Source organism: Podarcis erhardii (assembly GCF_964252035.2).
Source record: "Podarcis erhardii genome assembly, chromosome: 12".
Lineage (NCBI taxonomy): Eukaryota > Metazoa > Chordata > Lepidosauria > Squamata > Lacertidae > Podarcis > Podarcis erhardii.
In genome coordinates this window covers 3,295,087-3,317,873 of record NC_138513.1, presented here as the reverse complement: position 1 = coordinate 3,317,873, position 22,787 = coordinate 3,295,087, and the positions used below count along the sequence as shown (strand labels likewise).

The 22,787-nt window shown below is 47.1% G+C and overlaps 1 protein-coding gene across 1 annotated transcript in view; it reads left to right on the top strand.

The window, feature by feature from the left end:
• Positions 1-2,034: 2,034 nt before the first annotated feature.
• Positions 2,035-22,787, top strand: part of LOC309325980 (cytochrome P450 2C25-like) — a 35,755-nt gene continuing 15,002 nt past the window's right edge. The window contains exons 1-3 of the mRNA XM_081834428.1: positions 2,035-2,255; positions 15,131-15,293; positions 18,328-18,477. Coding sequence (XP_081690554.1) covers positions 2,085-2,255; positions 15,131-15,293; positions 18,328-18,477 — 484 coding nt within the window. The 5' untranslated portion in view covers positions 2,035-2,084. The remainder of the gene's footprint in view (positions 2,256-15,130; positions 15,294-18,327; positions 18,478-22,787) is intronic.

The following is a 22,787-nucleotide window of genomic DNA, read 5'->3' as shown; positions in this document are numbered from 1 at the left end:
AAACTTCCCTAAACAGGGCTGCCTTCAGATATCTTCTAAAAATCAGATAGTTTCCACCCTCCCTTCCCCACAGGTGGGCTGGGTTTGTGGCACTGAGCTGGGCTCCCCTGGGCTAGTGCCACCCACCTGCTTGGGCTGGCCTTTGACCCACCCTTGGCCAGGTAGGACAATGGATGGCCGGCCAGGGGTGGGGTTAAGGCCAAAGAAAAGAGGCCTCTTTTGGTTTTCTTCCTTCCAGGATCACCCACCCACCCTCCCTCTAATTAATAATTTCTTGCCTCTATAATTTCATCTTAGGTCAGCGATCTTCAGGTTAATGATTCTTTCCTTACAGGCTAATATTTTGCATTCCAGGTCAGCGGGCGTTGCTGCGGTCGTAAGCTGGTTGCTGTGTTCAGAACTGGGGAAGAATTTTCCCTGCATTGGCAGGTTTCACCTTCCCAGTAGCATTTCGTCACAACTTTGGCGGTTTTAGGCCTTGGCAAGGTATCCTTTAGTCTAGGTGGAAGAAGATTGGAAGAAATTTAGAGTTTATTTACAGAAACATTGTAAAATTAAGGAATGTCAGAAGGATGTTGGAATGAAGCTATGTGGTTTTTATCAGAAATGATATAAAGGTCTAAGTAAAAATGGATTGTTAATTAGTGAAAGAAGAGAATGCAAAATTTAGTATATTAAGATAAATCATCAGGATAAAGGAAAGGATTTGCTGAAATATTTAATTAAATTAGAATACAAAAAAGGGAGGCGTGAGGAGGTCAAGGAAATAAGTAAAGGAAAGTTATGTGAAGGTTAGGATTTCTTTTTTTTCCTTTTTTTGTGCTTGTATTGTTTTGCATGTTTTCTTGTTTTCTTTTTTCTGTTTTTTTTTTTTAATTTTTCTTCTTTGTAACCTTTAAATTTTTAATAAAAATCTATTAAAAAGAAAAAGGGGGGAAAAGGTATCCTTTAGTGTAACATCAAGTTGGGGGGATGCACTCATGCTCCCCCCCATGCGGCGGCGCTTGCAGGGCCCGTTAAAGGGCAAACCGGGAGTCCCTGGCCCTAGAGTGGTGGCATGTACGTCAAACTCCCGGGACAAGGTCGGTGGAAGGGCAAGCTGTGTAGGTTTGCACTTTGCAGTCCCCTCTCACTGGACCTCACCTGCCTGCATATCCTCAGCCAGGTGGGCTGGGAGGGTTACCTGCCAAGGCCTGTGCCAAGTTTCCAACTTCTGAAGCTCAGTAAAGTTGTGGCCAATTCAAACCCATGCTCTGGTCTCTTGTCTCATTATCTGGGGAAAGGGGTAGGCACCACAGACAGGGTTTAGCGAGTGTGCCCTCCATTGTTTATTTCCTTGACCTCTGATGGGAGGGCGTTCCACAGGGCAGGTGCCACCACCGAGAAGGCCCTCTGCCTGGTTCCCTGTACAGTGGTGCCTTGCAAGACGAAAAGAATCCGTTCCGCGATTCTCTTCATCTAGCGGTTTTTTCTTCTTGCGAAGCAAGCCCATTGACAGCTTAGCGGATTAGCGCTATTAGCGGTCTAGCGGCTTTTAGCGATCAGCTGAGAAGCGGCTTATCAGCGGATCAGCTGTTAAGCGGCTTAGGAAAAGGGCGAAAAAAGCGAAAAACCCCCGCGGGAGCTCGCAATAATTTTTCGTCTTGCGAAGCAACCCCATAGAGAAATTCGTTTAGCGAAGCGCCTCCAAAACGGAAAACCCTTTCGTCTAGCGGGTTTTCCATCTTGCGAGGCGTTCGTCTGCGGGGCACCACTGTAGCTTCACTTCTCGCAGGGAGGGAACCACCAGAAGGTCCTCAGAGCTGGACCTCAGTGTCTGGGCAGAACGATGGGGGTGGAGATGCTTCCTTCCCTAGTTAGCCCCAGAAAACAACTTTCAGTAGAGCCAAGTCCTGAAAAGCACAACATGTTTAGAGGGCTTATGTAACAACCTTTGGACAAACTGGCAGGGTTTGCAAACCGGCCTCCCGCCCTGTTGGCTCACGGCGCTGGCTCTGATTCTGATGTTTGGAGAATATAATCTCTGGACTGTAGACTTTTCCCCGTCTGGAGATAGGAGCCTCCAGCTGCTACCTGCTGCAGCCATGGAACTGCTGGGGAGCACAACAATCTTCTTGGTCATCTGCCTGGTCTTCCTCTTGGTTTGGGGGACGAGACCTAAGGTGAAAAACTTGCCTCCGGGGCCAACACCTCTTCCGTTGGTCGGGAACCTCCTACAGCTGAAGGTGCAGAACCTGGTGGGAAACTTCCGAGAGGTAAGGATTGGGGCTTCGTCTAAGCCATATCCCAGGCTCCCTGACCCACTGGGAATTTGGGCAGGCCTTGTCTCTGGGCTATCTGTTTACTGCATGCCTAGGAAAAATGTAAAAAAAACCAGGTCAAACATAGAATCATAGAATCCTAGAGTTGGAAGAGACCACAAGGGCCATCGAGTCCAACCCCCTGCCAAGCAGGAAACACCATCAGAGCACTCCTGACATATGGTTGTCAAGCCTCTGCTTAAAGACCTCCAAAGAAGGAGACTCCACCACACTCCTTGGCAGCAAATTCCACTGTCAAACAGCTCTTACTGTCAGGAAGTTCTTCCTAATGTTTAGGTGGAATCTTCTTTCTTGTAGTTTGGATCCATTGCTCCGTGTCCGCTTCTCTGGAGCAGCAGAAAACAACCTTTCTCCCTTGATACGGAAGGGGGGGGGCATGTCTTCTTTACCTTCTTCTTCGCTACAATATATCCATTTATTCCCAATTGTCAATGTCAAAAGGGAAAACCTTTCTCCCTCCTCTATGTGACATCTTTTTATATATTTGAACATGGCTATCATATCCCGCCCCCCTTAACCTCCTCTTCTCCAGGCTAAACATGCCCAGCTCCCTTAGCCATTCCTCATAAGGCATCGTTTCCAGGCCTTTTACCATTTTGGTTGCCCTCCTTGAACTGTGGTGCCCAGAACTGGACACAGTACTCCAGGTGAGGTCTGACCATATGTTGGAAATGTAAAGAAAAAGAAGGGACTTTTTATCATATGTCGTGGGAATGTAGAGAAGTTTTTTTAAATCGGAAAATGATATACAATTGTGATGGGATAATGAGCTGCTTGTGCGTAAAAGCTTGATCCCTCTGGGGTTTGGCTGGTCATCCAAACCGATGCACTAACGGAGCCCCCAAAGCATGACTCCGTCAGTCGCTGGTAGAATCTGACAGTGGGCGTCTATGGAATTTACGCCAACATAAAAGCTGTTTGACGGACATGCGCCTTCGTGACTCTCTGTGTGACAGTTTCCGGCGAAGGGTGGGAGTTCCCAACGGGGGTCCCATTACCTCTCCACTACTCTCACTGGAAGCATCCCAGAGCCTCCCCTCCGCTGTGACTCCTGCACTCCCCCTGCTGGTTCCCTCTTCTGCTGCAGATTCTCTCCTATTCTCCTGGAGCCTGTCCACCACCTGTCTCTCCGATGGCAGTTCCCTGACATCCACCTCCCCCCCAGGGCCCCCTTCACCCCCTCCCGCCTCCTCTCCCACTGGCGGTGAGGGCGGAAAGCCCCTGAAGGAACTCTCCTCGTCGTCCGAGGATTCTAACACTTCTAGCCACGGCGTACCGTCTCTCTCCCCGTCTTCCTCTTCTTCGTCGGAGTCGGCTTCTTCACCCACCCCTGACTCTGGGAACCCTTCAAACTCTCCTTCCTCATCGGTGGTCCCAAAGTGTTCCCTTCTAAATCGAGCCACGGGTTGCGGTTTTCTTGGGAAACGCTGATGAAATGTTTCTATTAAAACCTCGTCATTGACTACCTCTGCTGGTACCCAAGTGTTTTCCGACTCTGCTTCCCCCTCCCATTCTACCAGATATTCCACCTGATTCCCCTTCCACCTGGAATCAATGATTCCTGCCACGTTCATGTCGCGCTCTCTCTCTTCTATCACGGGCGTTTGGGTGGCCTCTCTCTCACGCTCCCCCCACTCACGTCCCTCTCGGTACGGCAACAGTAATGACCTGTGAAATACTGGGTGTAATTTCATGTGACTGGGCAGCCTGAGTTTGAATGCCACTGGGTTGACCTGCTGTATGACCTCAAAGGGTCCCAATCTTTTGGGCCTCAATTTCTTACTCCCGCCCTTGAACGGTAGCCCTTGGGTGGACAACCACACCCGGTCCCCCACCCTTATAGTTTCACCTTCCCTCCTATTTCTGTCTGCTTGCTTCTTATATTCTTCCTTGGCTTTCTCTAAGTTAAGTTGAAGCTGACGGTGGATCGCCTCCATCTCTTCAAAAAAATATTCCGCCGCCGGCACGCTCCACCTCTCCCCTCCCTCTCCTGGGAATGCCCGGGGGTGACACCCATAATTTGCCAGGAAGGGACTCATCCCTGTGGACACGTTCTCCGCTTTGTTGTAGGCAAATTCTGCTAGAGGTAACTTATCCACCCAATCATTTTCTCTGTCTTTTACATAACACCTCAGGTATTGTTGTAAAACCCCATTTGCCCTTTCCGCTTGCCCATTGGTTTCTGGGTGCCGGGCAGTTGAGAAATTGAGTTCTATGTGCAGTAAGCTCATAAGTTTCCTCCAGAACCTGGAAGTAAATTGTTTCCCTCTGTCGCTCAAAACCCTCAAGGGGGCGCCATGCAACTTAAAAATATGTTCTACAAACAACTTGGCGGTTTCCTCGGCTGTGACTGCATGTGAACAAGCTATAAAATGACACATCTTGGTTAATTGATCTACCACCACCATGACAGCTGTTTTGCCTTTGGATTTTGGCAGGTCCGTCATAAAATTTATGGATACTGCCTCCCATGGCCTTTCGGGCGTGGGTAAGGGTTGTAATAGCCCCGCTGGCGCCACCCTCTCTCCTTTCGCTCGCTGGCACCTGTCGCAACCCCTGACATATTCCCGTACGTCCTCCCTCACCTTGGGCCACCAAAACTCCCTGGTAACCAACCACATGGTTTTGTGCTGTCCAAAATGTCCCGCTGTGGGGCTGTCATGCAACTGCTTGAGTACTCTGCCCCTCAGTTCCCCGTCGGGTATGTACAGTGCCCCTTTGTAATACAACACCCCGTTCTTTTCTTCGAACCCCCCTGTGTTCTCCTCTGTCCTCCGGAGCTCTCTGAGTTTCTCTTGGGCGTATTCATCGTTCTCCGTACCCTCTATCAGTTCCCTCTGCCCCACCAATGCCGCCCCACACACCCAGCGGTCTTCAGGGATTACATGCCTTGCCTCAGGCGCTCCCTCCCCCTCTAAGTACTCAGGTTTCCTGGAAAGAGCGTCTGCCCTCACGTTCTCGGAGCCGGGCACGTAACGAATCTCAAAGTGGAATTTGGAGAACTCCTGGGCCCATCTCACTTGTCTCTGGTTCAGCACTCGGGCTGTTCTCCAGTATTCCAGATTTTTGTGGTCAGTTCGGACTTGAACCTTGTGCTGCGCCCCAATCAGCAAGTGCCGCCATTTCCGGAATGCTTCATGAATGGCGAGCAGTTCTCGGTCGTACACTGTGTAGTTCCTCTCGGATTTGTTCAACTTCCGCGAGAAGAATGCACACGGTCTCCATTCAGACGTATCTTTTCCCGGCTGGAGAAGAACGGCCCCCACCGCTCGGTCTGACGCGTCAGTCTCCACTCTCATTGGTTGTTGTAGATCCACGTGCAAAAGTTGCTCTTCCGACGCAAACGCCTGCTTTAAGCGTTCGAACGCCCTCTGCGCTTCTCCCGTCCAAACAAATTTCTTTTTGCTACTAAGACAATCCGTGATGGGCGCTGTTAAATGGGCAAAGTTTTTGATGAACTTCCTATAGAAGTTTCCGAAGCCCAGGAACCTTTGCACGTCCTTCTTGGTCTTTGGTGTTTTCCATTCCAGTACCGCTTGAACCTTGCTGGGATCCATGGCCAATCCCTTGTCAGACAACCGGTACCCCAGGAATTCCACCTCCTTGGTATGAAACTGACACTTCTCCAGTTTCACCCACAGCCGGTTTTCTCGCAGCTTGCTCAGTACCTCTCTTACATCTCGCACATGCTGCTCCTCATTGTCTGAGTACACCAGGATGTCATCTAAGAACGCTACGCAGTTCTTGTAGAGCAGTGGCCCCAGGACGTGATTCATGAATGATTGAAAGCAGGCGGAGCCCGCTTGTAATCCGAAAGGCATAACGAGGTACTCAAAGGCCCCCAAGGGGGTGAACATAGTGGTCTTCCACTCATCCCCCTTTCTCACACGTATCAAGTTATATGCCCCCCTAAGGTCCAGCTTGGTAAAAATTTTCCCTTTTCTCACCCGTGTTAGAATGTCATCAATTCTAGGCATAGGGAAAGTCACTGGTTCTGACACTGCATTTAGGGCCCTGAAATCACATACAAGCCTGGGCTTGCCCGTGTTTTTTTTGTCCACAAAGAACACTGGGCTGCCCCCCACCGCTCGTGACTCTCTGATGAAACCTCGCTTGAGATTCTTGTCAATGAACTCCCTTAACTCCTGCATCTCACTGTCTGACATTGCATACAGCTTGCCCACTGGCAATTGTGCTCCTGGGAGTAAGGTAATTTGACAATCAAAGGGTCTGTGCGGGGGCAGTTTATCTGCTTCTTTTTCGCTGAATACGTCAATCAAGTCAGCGTATTGTGGTGGCACCCTCCCCTTGTCCATCACTTCCATCCCTGCTAGAGTGGCCCTGGCGCCTGCCTGAGCCTCTCCCTCCTTGCAGTGTTCTAGGCAATGTGCTGATCCAAAGGAAACCACTCTCTGATGCCAGCCTACTAGCGGATCGTGTAGCACCAGCCAGCTCATACCCAAGATAATAGGAGCTCCTCCCAAGGTGGCTACGTTAAACGCTATCAGTTCGGTGTGTCGTGCCACCCTCATTATCATTGGTACAGTCTGTTGGCTCACTTCTCCTCCCAACAGCTCCCTCCCATCAATCGTGGTAACCTGCAAAGGCTTACTCAATGGGATAGTCTGTATCTGGTGTTCAGCTGCAAACTCTTTGCTCATGAAATTACATGAGCTACCTGAATCCAATAGCGCTTTTATCTTCAGTGGGTGTCCGTTTGCCAGTTCCAGCAACACCTCTATCACAAGCGCTGGTCTTGGAGGTTCCGGCGTGGGCACATTCATTACTCCCTGGCCTGGCTGCTGTGCCCTGATGTTGGCAACCAGGCGTTGGCTTTTACTTGCTCCGTGATTTCTTCTTCCTCCTTCCCCCCAACAGTTCCCGCCATCCCTTGCCATTCCTTCCTTTGCGGACAGACTCTGGCAAAGTGACCTGGCTGTTGGCAGAGATAGCATCTCTTGCCGCTCTTTCCCTCCTTCTTCCGCCCTTCACTGGTGTTTGAAACTGCGCGCGCGCGCGCTGTTCCAAGTTCCATCGGCTCTGCTGGCGGGAAAGGCTGCTCCGGAATCTCTGGAATGCGGAAGTCCTTCCAATGTTCCCCCTTTCCTTCCCGCTTTTCCATAGCTCTAGCTTCCTGGCGTGCCCCAATGGACAGCGCTGATTTAGTCAGCTGATCCATAGACTCCGCCCTAGGCGCCCGGGAAAGTTCATCTTTCACTGCCGGAGAGAGACCTTCTTCAAACAGCATTTGAATAGGTTCACTAGCAAGGTCCCACCCAAGTCTATGAATCAGCATGGTGAACTCAGTCCAGTACTCACGTACAGATCGGCTCCCCTGTTTACACGCCATTAACTGCCTGCGCACCACTCCCTGCTCGATCTCGCTGGAAAACATCAAGTCCATGGCGCGGAAAAACTTCATTGTGTCCTTTAAGATTTCATTATTGGCTGCCATCAGGGGCCGAATCCAGTCCCTCGCCCCTCCCTCTAGATGGCCAATCACGTACGCCACTCTAGAGTTCTCGTCGGGGAAGTCATCAAACAGTAGATTGAGAGCATATTGCATCTCTGTCCTAAAGGCTTGATAGTTCCGGGGATCCCCCCCAAATTTCTGCACCAGTCCAGGCACCCGTCTGGCAAGTGGGGTGGTCTTCCCCTTATCTGCATCTTGAGCCCTCCTCTCCTCGAGCCTCGCCGTTTGCAGCGCCAGCTGGACCTCCAACGCCCTGTACCTTTGTTCCAGGCTTGGACCTGCTCCAGCTCCAGCTCCAGCTCCTGCTCCTCCGGTTCCGGCTGGTTCGCTCATGATGCCTTCTGCTTGCACAAGCTGCTTTCAAAGACTGTCAGATTGCTGTGATGGGATAATGAGCTGCTTGTGCGTAAAAGCTTGATCCCTCTGGGGTTTGGCTGGTCATCCAAACCGATGCACTAACGGAGCCCCCAAAGCATGACTCCGTCAGTCGCTGGTAGAATCTGACAGTGGGCGTCTACGGAATTTACGCCAACATAAAAGCTGTTTGACGGACATGCGCCTTCGTGACTCTCTGCGTGACAGTTTCCGGCGAAGGGTGGGAGTTCCCAACGGGGGTCCCGTTACCTCTCCACTACTCTCACTGGAAGCATCCCAGAGCCTCCCCTCCGCTGTGACTCCTGCACTCCCCCTGCTGGTTCCCTCTTCTGCTGCAGATTCTCTCCTATTCTCCTGGAGCCTGTCCACCACCTGTCTCTCCGATGGCAGTTCCCTGACAACAATGAATTGAAAAAAATGTTTAAAATGACATTTGTAAAAAACAAAGAAACCAGAAGCATTTCTGTTAGGGATTGTAGGACAAGACCGGCCAAGAAAAACAAAGAACTTATTTATGTAAGCTACAGCAGCGGCAAGAGTCTTGATAGCACAAGGATGGAAGAATGAGGAAATCCCACCGAAAGAACAGTAGCAAGAAAAATGGATGAACTATGCAGAGCTGGCTAAATTGGCATATAATTTGCGGGACAAGGACAACTGCGACTTTAAGGAAGAATGGGAGCTTTTTACAAATTATCTAAAAAGACAACAAAATAAATTGGACTCCTTGGCAGGTTTTGAATAAACATACACCAATGTATTGGTTGATAACGTGGTAGATGGATAATGTAAGGACATGTATAATTTTATAACAGGCAGAGAATAATATGTGCTGAGAAATCAGAGAGTGGAGCTGCGGGAAGTCTCTGAGGGGGGGGAGGTTGAAGGGGGGAAGGCGGGAAATGAATATGATATGTTTTGATAATCTGTTATGTTGAAATTGCTAATAAAAGACATTTTTTTAAAAGCCACCTGCATAATAATAATAATAATAATAATAATTTATTATTTGTACCCCGCCCATCTGGCTGGACCTCCCCAGCCACTCTGGGCGGCTTCCATAAAAACCAAAAATACACTAAAATATCACAGATTAAAAACTTCCCTGAACAGGGCTGCCTTAAGATATCTTCTGAATGTCAGGTAGTTATTTATCGCTTTGACATCTGATGGGAAGGCATTCCACAGGGCGGGCGCCACTACCGAGAAGGCCCTCTGCCTGGTTCCCTGTAGCTTTGCTTCTCGTAATGAGGGAACCGCCAGAAGGCCCTCGGCGCTGGACCTCAACGTCCGGGCAAAACGATGGGGGTGGAGAAGCTCCTTCAGGTCTACTGGGCCTTTGAGGCCGTTTAGGGCTTTCAAGGTCAACACCAGCACTTTGAATTGTACTCGAAAATGTACTGGGAGCCAATGTAGGTCTTTCAAGACCGGTGTTATATGGTCTCGGCGGCCGCTCCCAATCACCAGTCTAGCTGCCGCATTCTGGATTAGTTGTAGTTTCCGAGTCACCTTCAAAGGTAGCCCCACGTAGAGCGCATTGCAGTAGTCCAAGCGGGAGATAAGTAGTCCAAGCATTCCCCCAGGAATGCTTTACAGCCATGTAGCTCGGAGCACGGTGAAATAACATTTCGGAAACCTCCTCAGATGACGGAACAAGACTGCAAACAGCTGCAGGCAAGGATTCAGAAGGAGACATCTGGCAGCAGCTGGGGAGGCAGGCTGGGCCAGAGGGTGTCGTTTGGAGGATGAGAGGAAATGGTGGCATTTTTTTAAAAAAAAAATTAATTTATTTAACATACAGTAATTGTTACAAAGGGGGACGCGGGTGGCGCTGTGGGTTAAACCACAGAGCCTACGACTTGCCAATCTGAAGGTCGGTGGTTTGAATCCCTGCAACGGGGTGAGCTCCTGTTGCTCGGTCTCTGCTCCTGCCAACCTAGCAATTCGAAAGCACATGAAAGTGCAAGTAGATAAATAGGTACCACTCCAGCAGGAAGGTAAACGGCATTTCTGTGCGCTGCTTTGGTTCACCAGAAGCGGCTTAGTCATGCTGGCCACATGACCTGGAAGCTGTACGGCAGCTCCATCGGCCAGTAAAGCAAGATGAGCGCCACAACCTCAGAGTCGTTCATGACTGGACCTAATGGTCAGGGGTCCCTTTACCTTTGCCTTAAATTGTTACAAAATATAAGCAAAATATTGCAAATACATACATATATATTTCAAATAAGCACATATATGAAAAAAGGAACAAAAGAGAAAAGAAGAAGAAAAGAAAAAAGAAGAAGAAAAGTTGGAAGAATTTCTTCCAAGTTTATTCTACAAAGATCTCAATATGAAAATAATAATAAAATTTCATTGATTGGCTTCCCTCGCTTACACTGCACTTCCTATATACATTTTAAGCAAGATTGTATCTGTCGCTCCGTATTTTCCCCATACAATCTGACACAAATATTCTAATCAATGTTTTCTAAATCTTTCGTAAATCTATTCTAAACGCAACCAATACCTTACATTTAATCCTTGTCTACATGGTTGCATTTTTTGAAAGGAAGAGAGTCCAGGTTCCTCGGCTAGGTGCCCTGGGACTACAACTCCCAAATGCAATGGCCGGGGCTGGTGGGAGTTGTAGTTCGAAAACTCTGGTGCAGAGCACCAGGTTTGGAGATGGAGCTGGGAAACAAAGAGGCTCTTTGTGGGGATAAACATGTTTTCATAACCAAAAGTCTCATGATCTGCCCTGTTCGTGACCCTCCTTTTTCTCTCTTTCCACACTCTGTGATTTGTTTGCATGGAGCTTATGCAACGGCAGATGTTTATCGGGCATCTATTCCAATGTGCGGCGAACGGATGGCACCGGGCCAATCAGTCGTCCCATATTCTCAGAGCATTGCCTCATCGCTTCTCTAAATGCAAAAAAAAAGTCAAGTTTCATTTCCCCTCCAGATGGAACAAACTGCATTTCCATTGCTTAACCAACATGGGCTTGAACCCCACTGTTATGTACTGAGTTGAATAGGATCCAAAATGCAGCAGTCTGGGACAAAATATAAGGACTTATTGGAGAGTAAGACTCCGAGGTGGCTCTCACCGGTGGAGGCCAAGGCACGTAAGAGACTTAACATGGAAGCCTACTGGCCTAAATATTGGGAAATAACTGAAAAAATTGGAGACAATTGGAGGTTGCTGAGCTTGGAAAAATTAAAAAACAAGGTGCGAGATTGGTTGCACTATGCTCAAATCCAGGAGGTTTTTAAAGTGGACAAAAAGGTTGGATTCCAGGTGGAAAAATCGAAACTAGAGACAGAACTGTTAGAGCCAAAAAATAAACTACTTTTGAGAATGTATAACTTGCTGCTTAAATGGAATACACAGGATGAGACAGTCAAATCCGCCATGATAAAATGGGCGCAGGACTTGGGGCACAACATTATGTTTGAAGACTGGGAAAGGTTATGGAACACCGGAATGAAATTCACGGCATGTAGTGCCTTGAAGGAAAATATTATGAAAATGATATACCGGTGGTACATGACCCCAGTCAAACTTGCTAAGATATATCACCTGTCTGACAATAAATGTTGGAAATGTAAAGAGGCGGAAGGGACATTCTTTCACCTCTGGTGGACTTGCCCGAAAGTGAAGGCCTTTTGGGAGATGATTCATAATGAACTAAAAAAGGTACTTAGATTTACCTTACCTAAGAAACCGGAGGCCTTTCTTCTGGGCATTGTGGACCAGAGAGTATTTAAGAAAGATAGAACTTTTTTTATGTATGCTACCACAGCAGCAAGGGTCCTGATTGCTAAGCATTGGAAGACACAAGATTTACCCACGCTGGAGGAATGGCAGACGCAGTTGATGGACTATATGGAACTGGCCGAAATGACTGGCAGAATCCGAGACTTGGGAGAAGAAACAATCGAGGAAGACTGGGAAAAATTTAAAGACTATTTGAAAAAACATTATAAGTTGTATGAATGTTAAAAAAATGCATTTTTTAGGAAATTCTAGCTTCAGCAATTGTAAATTAATGAAATGAAAATTAAGGTACAAGAAGTCAGAGGTGGAATAATGAAATAACTTTCTTATGTTTAAGCTAAAACGTATAAGATTTGGGTTACAACATTTTGGAAACTAGGTAACATGATAAAATGAAAGATACAATAAGTTTTGAAATAAGTTAACAAATTGCTGATGTTTTGTATCACAGAGAACGCAGGGTTAGGAAGATGCGGGGAAGTCCATTAGATTTGCTGAAAAAAAGATTATGGAAATTTGCAATTTTTCTATTTTATTTCTTATATCTGTCTTTTATTCTTTTTTTCTGTATTTCATAAATTCAATAAAAATATTATATATAAACAAAACAAAACAAAATGCAGCAGTCTGATTGGTCGTAGGACAATGGGATTCAGAATGCAGCAGTCTGATTGGTCCTAGAACAAGAGGATTCAGAATGCAGCATCTGATTGGTCCTAGAACAATAGAATTCAGAAAGCAACAGTGTGATTGGCCCTAGAACAATAGGATTCAGAATGCAGCAGTCTGATTGGTCCTAGAACAAGAGGATTCAGAATGCAGCAGTCTGATTGGTCCTAGAACAATAGGATTCAGAAAGCAGCAGTCTGAATGGTCCTAGAACAATAGGATTCAGAAAGCAGCCGTCTGATTGGTCCCAGAACAATAGAATCCAAAATGTAGCAGTCTGATTTGTCCTAGAGCAATAGGATTCAGAATGCAGCAGTATGATTGGTCCGCAGGAGCCACCCAATCCAGCTCCAGGTGGAAGTGAATCCGCAAGCTGATTGGCCTAAAGGAGAATCCCGGAATCAGCCAGTCACGCGGGACACATTGTGTAAATAATGTATATAAAGCAGACATTTCGGGGGAACTTCCATTCCTCCTCACCACTATGAGCTGAATAAAGAGCATGAAATCCACTCTCGACTCCGAGTATATTTCACCCACCTTCAAATCTTGATGTGGTCAAAGCAACCTAACTCTCTTCCTCGAAACCTGAACCCACTCTGAAAGCAAACCACCCCCCGACCCCCGTTCAAAGGGTTGTGTACCACGACTGCAACCTCATACAACCCTCCAAGTATCCCAATTTTCCAGGATTAGTCCCATCTCGGTTTCTGATGTGAACCCGGAATGTCCCGATTTCCCCCTCCAGGGCCACTAGTCCAACCCCCTCCAATGCAGGAATCTTTGCCCGAGGTGGGACTCGAACCCACAACCCTGAAATTAAAAGTCTCATGCTGTTGGAAGAAAAGAATATACGGTAATTAAGATCTGGCCTTAAAGGTACCCCTGACCATTAGGTCCAGTTGTGGCCGACTCTGGGGTTGCGGCGCTCATCTCACTTTACTGGCCAAGGGAGCCGGCATTCAGCTTCCGGGTCATGTGGCCAGCATGACTAAACCGCTTCTGGCGAACCAGAGCAGCGAACCTTCCTGTCGGAGTGGTACCTATTTATCTACTTGCACTTTGACGTGCTTTCAAACTGCTATGTTGGCAGGAGCAGGGACCGAGCAACGGGAGCTCATCCCGTCACGGGGATTTGAACTGCCGACCTTCTGATCAGCAAGTCCTAAGCTCTGTGGTTTATCCCACAGCGCCACCCGCATCCCTAGTTCAGGCCTTATAAGGAACTAAAAGATAAATTATCAAGTTGGATGGAGTACCATCCAATGAATGACATTTCTCAAAAGACAAAAAAACCAAGAGGTTTTGAACAAACAAGATCAAAAGTAGAAATTGCAGTACAGTGGTACATCGGGTTAAGAACTTGATTCGTTCTGGAGGTCTGTTCTTAACCTGAAACTGTTCTTAACCTGGGTACCACTTTAGCTAATGGGGCCTCCTGCTGCCGCTGCACAATTTCTGTTCTCATCCTGAAGCAAAGTTCTTAACCCGAGGTACAATTTCTGGGTTAGCAGAGTCTGTAACCTGAAGCGTCTGTAACCTGAAGCGTCTGTAAGCCCGAGGTACCACTATACTGGAAAAGACAGTCCCGGTCTTCAGTTTTTACTAAAATACAAAGACGCAACACAAAAGGGGAGCCGACTGGGAGGGAGGAGGTAAGAAGCAAAATCAGGTGTCTATAACCCGAGGTACCACTGTACTACAAAACAACACAAAAACACTGTCCAAGGTCTATGGGTTTTTACTAGAATGGCGCACAAAAGATGAAGAAATTAAAAGTCTCATGCTATACTGACTGAATCAGGGGTCAGTAACAAATTTTAGCCACAGGCCAGTCCACTGTCCCTCAGACCTTGTGGCCGACCTGAGAAGCGGTACTTGGGGGGAGCTGCAAGAAGAGGTGAGGGGGGCAAGTCCAGAATGCGGCAGCTAGACTGGTGACTGGAAGTGGCTGCCAAGACCATATAACACCAGTCCTGAAAGACCTATATTGGCTCCCAGTACGTTTCCAAGCACAATTCAAAGGGTTGGTGTTGATCTTTCAAGCCCTAAATGGCCTCGGCCCAGTATACCAGAAGGAGTGTCTTCACCCCCATCGTTCTGCCCGGACACTGAGGTCCAGCTCTGAGGTCCTTCTGGCGGTTCCCTCCCTGCGAGAAGCCAAGTTACAGGGAACCAGGCAGAGGGCCTTCTTGGTAGTGGCACCCACCCTGTGGAACCCCCTCCCATCAGATGTCAAAGAGAAAAATAACTACCCGACTTTTAGAAGACATCTGAAGGCAGCCCTGTTTAGGGAAGCTTTTAATGTTTTATAGGTTCTTGTATTTTAGTGTTTTGTTGGAAGCCGCCCAGAGTGGCTGGAGAAACCCAGCCAGATGGGCGGGGTACAAATAAAAAAATATTATTATTATTATTATTATTATTATTACACCCCAAAATCTAACCCACGGCCACCACATCCGCTAGTCTTCTGCAATCACCAGCACTCTGATGCCTGCTCCCTCTCTTCCCTGCTTTGTCTTTGCAGTTGAGCAAAAAATACGGGCCGATCTTCACCGTGTATTTTGGCTCAGACCAGGCTGTGGTTCTCTTCGGTTATGACTTGGTGAAGAAAGTCCTCGTTGATCGTGGAGATGAGTTTCTCGACCGAGGCAGCTTCCCATCAGCAGATAAGATCAACAGAGGACTAGGTATTGCATCTCTTACATGAGGGGGGCATTGTTAGCCTGGGTGGAAAAGTGGAAAGGGTCTCTAGGCCAAGGGTGGGGGGATCTCAGCCCTGAGGGCTGGATGTGGACCTCCATAGCTTTCTGTCTGGCCCTTGAAATGTTCCCCAGGCCACACGCCTCATCTCTGCAGGCCCCACATCTCACCGGACCAGTTTCAACAGTTTTTGCCTGCTTTTTATCCATATAAATCATATAAATAAATAGATGCTTCTGAATTATCATGCTGGAGTAGACTCCTGAGAGTCCAATGGACTGCAAGAAGATCCAACCTCTCCATTCTGAAGGAAATCAGCCCTGAGTGCTCACAGGAAGGACAGATCCCGAAGCTGAGGCTCCAAGACTTTGGCCACCTCATGAGAAGAGAAGACTCCCTGGAAAAGACCCTGATGTTGGGAAAGATGGAGGGCACAAGGAGGGCACAAGGAGAAGGGGGCGACAGAGGACAAGATGGTTGGACGGTGTTCTCGAAGCTACCAGCATGAGCCCCTGCCCCCAGCGCAACACTCAACAGTCCCAGCAAGCTGGGCTGGGTGATGCGCGGGCTGATGTGACCATAGCTGGGCTGGTGGGGAGAGCAGCCTGACACATCTCGGGGGCACCGGGTGGACCAAGGCTGACCTGACTCATGGGTCCTGTTCCAAGCATGGTGCTTCATGCGCCGGCGGCATCAGGGACTCCAGTCCCTGCCCTCTCTTGCTTGCACACCCAATTGCATTGGCGGGACACAACAACTTGGGGAGATCTCCTCAAAAAAAGCTCAAAAGTTTGGGGCGATCTCCTAATGTCAGGCTTCAGGGAATCAGCTTCCGACCCCCTGTTGCTGTAGATAAGCAGAACAAAGGAAAAGGAGTCTTCTTACTAGTTTAATAATCACAGCGAGAGAAGAAAGAACATATCTCCTAGAAATGGCGGTGCTCCCAATTAATGGTTCCACCCCTGCTGTCCCTATTAATCTACGTCCCTTCTACATCTCGTCATCTGAGCTTGTACTGCCACTGAAAGTTCTGCCACTTTCTGAGCTCTTCTCAACTCTGGTGAGGGCGGTGGAAGAAGGATGTCTAGAGACTGTGGATCTGTTAACCCTCTCTCTTCCAGTGTCTCTTCTCCTTTAAAAAATAAAATAAAAATTATTGAGTTTTCCACTTAAATCATATTCACATTTTGTTACATAATTCTGTGACAATATATTACTCTGTAAGAGCATCGACCTCCTTCCCTCCCTCTTTCTGACTTCCACAGAACTTTCCATATTCTTCGCATTTCTATAAAAACTTATTTACCCTTTGTCGAATTGTAACATTTTGCCTTGTTATCAGTAAATCAGTTCCTTTTATTTACATTACAAAACATTTCAATTCAAGCCCACAAACGTTTTCAAATGTTTACAATTTTATTTCATATAAAATATAAATTTGTTCCAGTCCTTTCGAAACAGTTTGTCACGCTGATTCCGGATCTTCCCCATCAACTTCGCCATCTCTACGTACTCCATCATCTTGACCAGTGTTGGAAGTTCCTGCTGCTTCCATTTCTGAGCCAGAAGTGCCAGTGTCTCTTCTCCTAGCTGTTCCCCACCCAGTATTTCCCAGCTTCTGCCTTCTGAACTATGCCCCTCTGCAAAACGCTGTTCCAAATCTATACTGTCCTCCAGCTCCTGGGAAAATTCACAATCCGGGGTAAGAGCAGGGGGAGGGGGAGACTCCCACTATTCCTCCTCAGAGCAGCCCCCCTCAGAATGGTCTCTGATGCCCAAGCTCAACAACTTCTGCTGCCCCAGGCATCAGCAAGGGTTCTGTGGCTTGACTTTTGAAAAATAAGGGGTCCTCAGTAATCAGCTAATTGAGAACCACTGGCATAGACTGTTGGAACTTGCGTTCGACCGAGTCCTCGAGTCCTCCGACGGTGATTAACGACCTGAGCCTTTGATGAGGCTCCAGGTACGTTCCCTCATTTTGCAGAGTGTCCAAGCAGCAGAAGAGGACGAGAAATATGAGCTACATTGCTAAGAGTTTTAATTCTAACTACGCAGACAGAAAAGAAATATACATCCTCTCTCTGTGAAGGCAGAGAGGCAACTGGTACAAAGAAACAGGAAACCAGTAATAACGACATCCGTCTCCCGTGAGACTTCCAGCAGTCTGGAATCTCTGGAATGTAAACAGAGTCTTGTGACTCCAAGCACTGCACAGTGGCACTGTGCTGGTCCCGGGGGGGAGGTTACCGTTGGCATAGTCAAAGTCCGGTCCTGGGTCAATAGCCTGGAAACAGTTCCGAAGGAGCGGGGCGAGGTCCGAAGCAGGAAGCCGGGCGGGGACAGGAACACTGGAGGAACAGGACTGGATGCTGGCCGAAACAGCTCTTCATCGACGTTGCTCCCGCAACCTGGGACCGAGCTGACTGGCCTTTATCTTCTCTGAGGCCAGGGGCGGCCCTGGCCCCCAGGAGACCCGCCTCTCCTGGCCTTAAGGCGAGCACTCCTCCTGGAAGAAACCAGTTCCCTTCACCTCTCTGCCCTGAGCCTCTGCAGTTCAGGAGAGGCTGAAGGGTTACTGGGCCCAGGGGGAGACTCACCTGCAGGCACTGAGTCCTCAACCACCTCTGGAGCCAGAGTGGAATCACCTGGTGCCTGCTCCTGAGGATCCGGCACAGGTGCAGGCGCTTCAGAATCAAGGCCCTGCCCCAGTTCAGCCGGCCCTGGAGGCGGGGACTCCTGTGCAGGCTGGGATTCCTCCGGTTCAGCCTCTGAATTGGAATCCCAGGCCATCACAGGCACAAACAGAAACCTAACATAGACTACAGGGTGGCTCTAGACACAGGACAAAAACTCTATGAATAAGTCATAAATTAGATTGTTATAGCAAAAGAAAGAAATCCCTATAGGAAAGAGCGTTTTAAAATGTCCTGCTCTCTGGCACCATCTGGTGTCGCATGTTTATAGTGCATTTGATTCGCCTTTTCTTGACTAATGTAGCCGAGTCCTATGTTTCTTCTGCAGGGATCATCATGTCCAATGGCGAGCGCTGGCTACAGCTCCGCCGCTTCTCCCTTACCATCATGAGAAACTTTGGGATGGGGAAGAAGAACATTGAGGAGAGGATCCAGGAAGAGGCAGAGTACCTGATGAAGGAGCTCAGGGCCAAAAACGGTGAGTATGTGTGTAGGATGTGAAACACAAGAGCAGTCAAGTACAACATTCCTAGAGTGAACATGTTTGCACATGGGGAGGGATGTTTGTCCAGCCAGCAGGTATACCTGAAGGAGCGTCTCCACCCCCATTGTTCTGCCCGGACGCTGAGGTCCAGCGCTGAGGGCCTTCTGGCGGTTCCCTCATTACGAGAAGCAAAGCTACAGGGAACCAGGCAGAGGGCCTTCTCGGTAGTGGCACCCGCCCTGTGGAACGCCCTCCCATCAGATGTCAAAGCGATAAATAACTACCTGACATTCAGAAGACATCTTAAGGCAGCCCTGTTCAGGGAAGTTTTTAATCTGTGATATTTTAGTGTATTTCTGGTTTTTATGGAAGCCACCCAGAGTGGCTGGGGAAACCCAGCCAGATGGGCGGGGTACAAATAATAAATTATTATTATTATTATTATTTCATTCTGGGCTGGGACAGACTTCCTCTGCATGTGACTAGAGGTGGGTGTGGCCTCACCTGTGCAGGTAACGACAAAAGCACAGGGCAGGGCAGCCATCTCTCTCTCTCTAGACTAAGTAATACGGGGGGGGGGGACTTTGCTTCTTCCTCTTGTTTCTTGTAGTAAAGATCACCTGCCCATTCACTGTTACGATTACAGGTAACTCTCGTCTTATTTCACGTATGCGATCACAGCTTTGCGCGGGCAGGAATAAATAAATGGGGAGCAAACGAAACCCACTTTCTATTTCCCTCCTGTGCAAAGCTGTGATCGAGCTTTGGTGTGAGGGCTCTGGTAAGGCCCTAGAGCAGGCATAGGCAAACTCCGTCCCTCCAGATGTTTGGAACTACAATTCCCATCATCCCTGACCACTGTTCCTGTTAGCTAGGGATGATGGGAATTGTAGTCCCAAACATCTGGAGGGGCGGAGTTTGCCTATGCCTGCCCTACAGCTTTTCTTACCCTGCTGGATAAAGAATCAGGGAACAGCAACCTGGGAAGTAAGTTTAAATACTTACTTTACTTACTATCTTGTAATGGTTCACAGCAACAGTAGCAGTAAAAACTATGAAGGCAAAATACTTATGTAGTGAAGTTAGGAAATCTTTGTACAGTCATACCTCAGGTTGAATGTGCTTCGGGATGAGCGCATTCGAGTTGTGCTCTGTGGCAACCCGGAAGTAACGGAGCGCGTTACTTCCAGGTTTCGCCACTTGCGCATGTGCAGGCGCTCCAAACAACGTCACGCACATGCGCAGAAGCAGCGAAAAGCGATGTGCGCGTGCAAGCTTCTATTTTCTGAGTGATTTTTTCAATAAATTTGGGAAAGGACTTTTGCCTCTTTGTATTGTGTGCCTTTTGCCTGGAGAAGCTAAACCGGCGTCTGGCCACTTCGGACACCTACCGGTTACACCTGTTGGATTTCTGTCTGCGTCACGGTACAGTGACACAGAGTTGGGCAACCCGGTAAATATCAAAGGGGAGTTCTCCTCCTTGGACTCTTTTCGAGGGTTGACCCAGGAACGGAGGTGGTGGCTGCTTACTACTGTGGGGAACTGTAACAGCCAGGAGGCAGGCATTTGAGGCAGGCGAAGCTTCAGAGCTGGAGGGTGGAACACAGGATGGGTCAGAAAAAGGCGAGGGAGTGAACGCTTTCCTGCACCTCTGTCTCCCAGAACCAGGAGGGGACTGAAGAGGGATGAGCAAAGGCAGTTTCCTTTTTTTTTTTTTTTAAATATTTATTAAGGTTTTTTTAAATATAAATGCACACATAAAACAATCTTGCTTCTATCACAACAAATTCTTCGCTTCTTTGGACTTCCTCACGTCCCCCTCTCCCATTTACATCGTTAAAAATTTTTTTCCAAACAAATTATCAACTTGTTTAGAATCTCATGTCCACACATTCAAATATAATCTAGCACTTTTTCCAATAAAATTTTTGTATTTTCTTTAATCTCACTTAGCATCAAATTTAAATCTAGTTTAGTGGTGGCCAATTTTTTATAATCTAGCATCCTTCTTAACATTCAAGCAAATTACAATATTTTTGTAAATACATCTTGAGTTTCTCCCAATCTTCCTCCATCTTCTCTTCTCCCAGATCACGGATTCTGCCAGTCATCTCGGCCAGTTGCATATAGTCCATCAGCTGCATCTGCCAGTCTTCCAGTGTGGGTAGATCTTGGGTTTTCCAGTTTTTTGCGATGAGAATCCTTGCTGCCGTTGTTGCATACAGGAAAAATGTTCGGTCCTTCTTTAGCACCTTCTGGCCGACAATACCCAGAAGGAAGGCCTCTGGTTTCTTAGTGAAGGTATACTTAAATACCTTTTTCAGCTCATTATATATCATTTCCCAGAAGGCCTTCACCTTAGGGCATGTCCACCAGAGGTGAAAGAATGTTCCTTCATTTTCTTTACATTTCCAACATTTATTATCAGACGAATGGTATATTTTGGCAAGTTTAACTGGGGTCATGTACCATCTATATATCATTTTCATTACATTTTCCTTCAGAGCATTACATGCGGTGAAGTTCAGCCCAGTGGTCCACAACCTTTCCCAGTCCTCAAACATAATGTTATGCCCAATGTCCTGTGCCCATTTTATCATAGCCGATTTAACCATTTCGTCTTGTGTATTCCATTTTAACAGCAAGTTATACATTCTAGATAAAACCTTAGTCTTTGGTTCTAACAATTCTGTTTCTAACTTCGATTTCTCCACCTGGAACCCTAACTTTTTGTCATTTTTAAAAACTTCTTTAATCTGAGCATAATGTAACCAGTCTCGCACCTTATCCTTCATTTTCTCCAAACTCTGCAATTTCCAGTTGTCTCCATCTTTTTCTAATATTTCCCAATATTTTGGCCATTTGGCCTCCATATTGGGTCTTTTTCGGGCCTTAGCCTCCAGAGGTGAAAGCCACCTTGGAGTTTTATTTTCCAATAAGTCTTTATATTTTGTCCAGACATTAAACACTGCTTTCCTGACAATATGGTTCTTAAAGGCCTTATTGATCTTAACTTTGTCATACCATAAGTATGCATGCCAACCAAAAGCATTGTTAAAACCTTCCAGGTCCAGTACGTCAGTGTCTTCGAGAAGTAGCCAGTCTTTTAGCCAGCAAAAAGCTGCGGCTTCATAGTACAACTTTAAGTCTGGCAGGGCAAAGCCCCCTCTTTCTTTCGCATCTGTTAATATCTTAAACTTAATTCTGGGCTTTTTGCCCTGCCAGACAAATTTAGATATATCTTTCTGCCACTTCCGGAAGCACTCCGTTTTGTCCACAATCTGTAATGTTTGAAACAAAACCAACATTTTTGGCAATACATTCATCTTAATAGCAGCAATTCGGCCTAACAAAGAAAGCTTCAATTTTGTCCAACTATCCAAGTCTCTCTTAATTTCAGACCAACATTTTTCATAGTTATCCTTGAATAGACTCAGGTTTTTTGCTGTTATGTTTACCCCTAGGTACTTTACCTTTTTAACCATAGTTAGTTCTGTTTCTCTCTGAAACCGTTCCGACTCTATATCTGTCAAATTTTTTCCCAACACTTTAGTTTTCTGTTTGTTTAATTTAAATCCTGCCACCCGACCAAAATCCTGTATCAATTGTAATACTCTTTTTGTACTAGATTCTGGCTCCTGCAGGGTCAAAACTAGGTCATCTGCAAAAGCTTTCAATTTGTATTGTTTCGCTCCGACCTGAATCCCTTCCACCAACCGGTCCCCTCTGATCAAGTTCAAGAGCACCTCCAGAACCGAGATAAATAACAAAGGGGAGATCGGGCAGCCTTGTCGTGTTCCTTTTTCAATTTTGAACTCTTCTGTAACCACATTGTTAACTATCAATTTAGCCTTTTGTTCTGAATATATTGCATCAATCCCATTCTCAAACCCCCGTCCCACTCCCATTTCATTCAAATTTCCCTTCATAAATTTCCAAGAAATATTATCAAAGGCCTTCTCCGCGTCTATGAAAATTAACACTGCTTTTGTATTTATGTCTGTTTGCAAAAGTTCCAAAACGTCAATAATGTTCCTAGTATTTGCAAACATATGTCTGCCTGGGAGAAAGCCTGTCTGGTCTTTATGAATTACTTCATTAAGAACTCTTTTGAATCTACTTGCCAAAATGTCTGCAAATATTTTGTAATCCACATTCAGAAGGGAGATGGGACGATAGTTTTTGAGTTGTGTCTTTTCAGCTTCAGACTTTGGTATCAATGTGATAAAAGCTTCCTTCCACGATTCCAGCGCCTTCTTCCCTTCCATAATTTCATTACAGACCTCCATCATTGGTTGGATCAG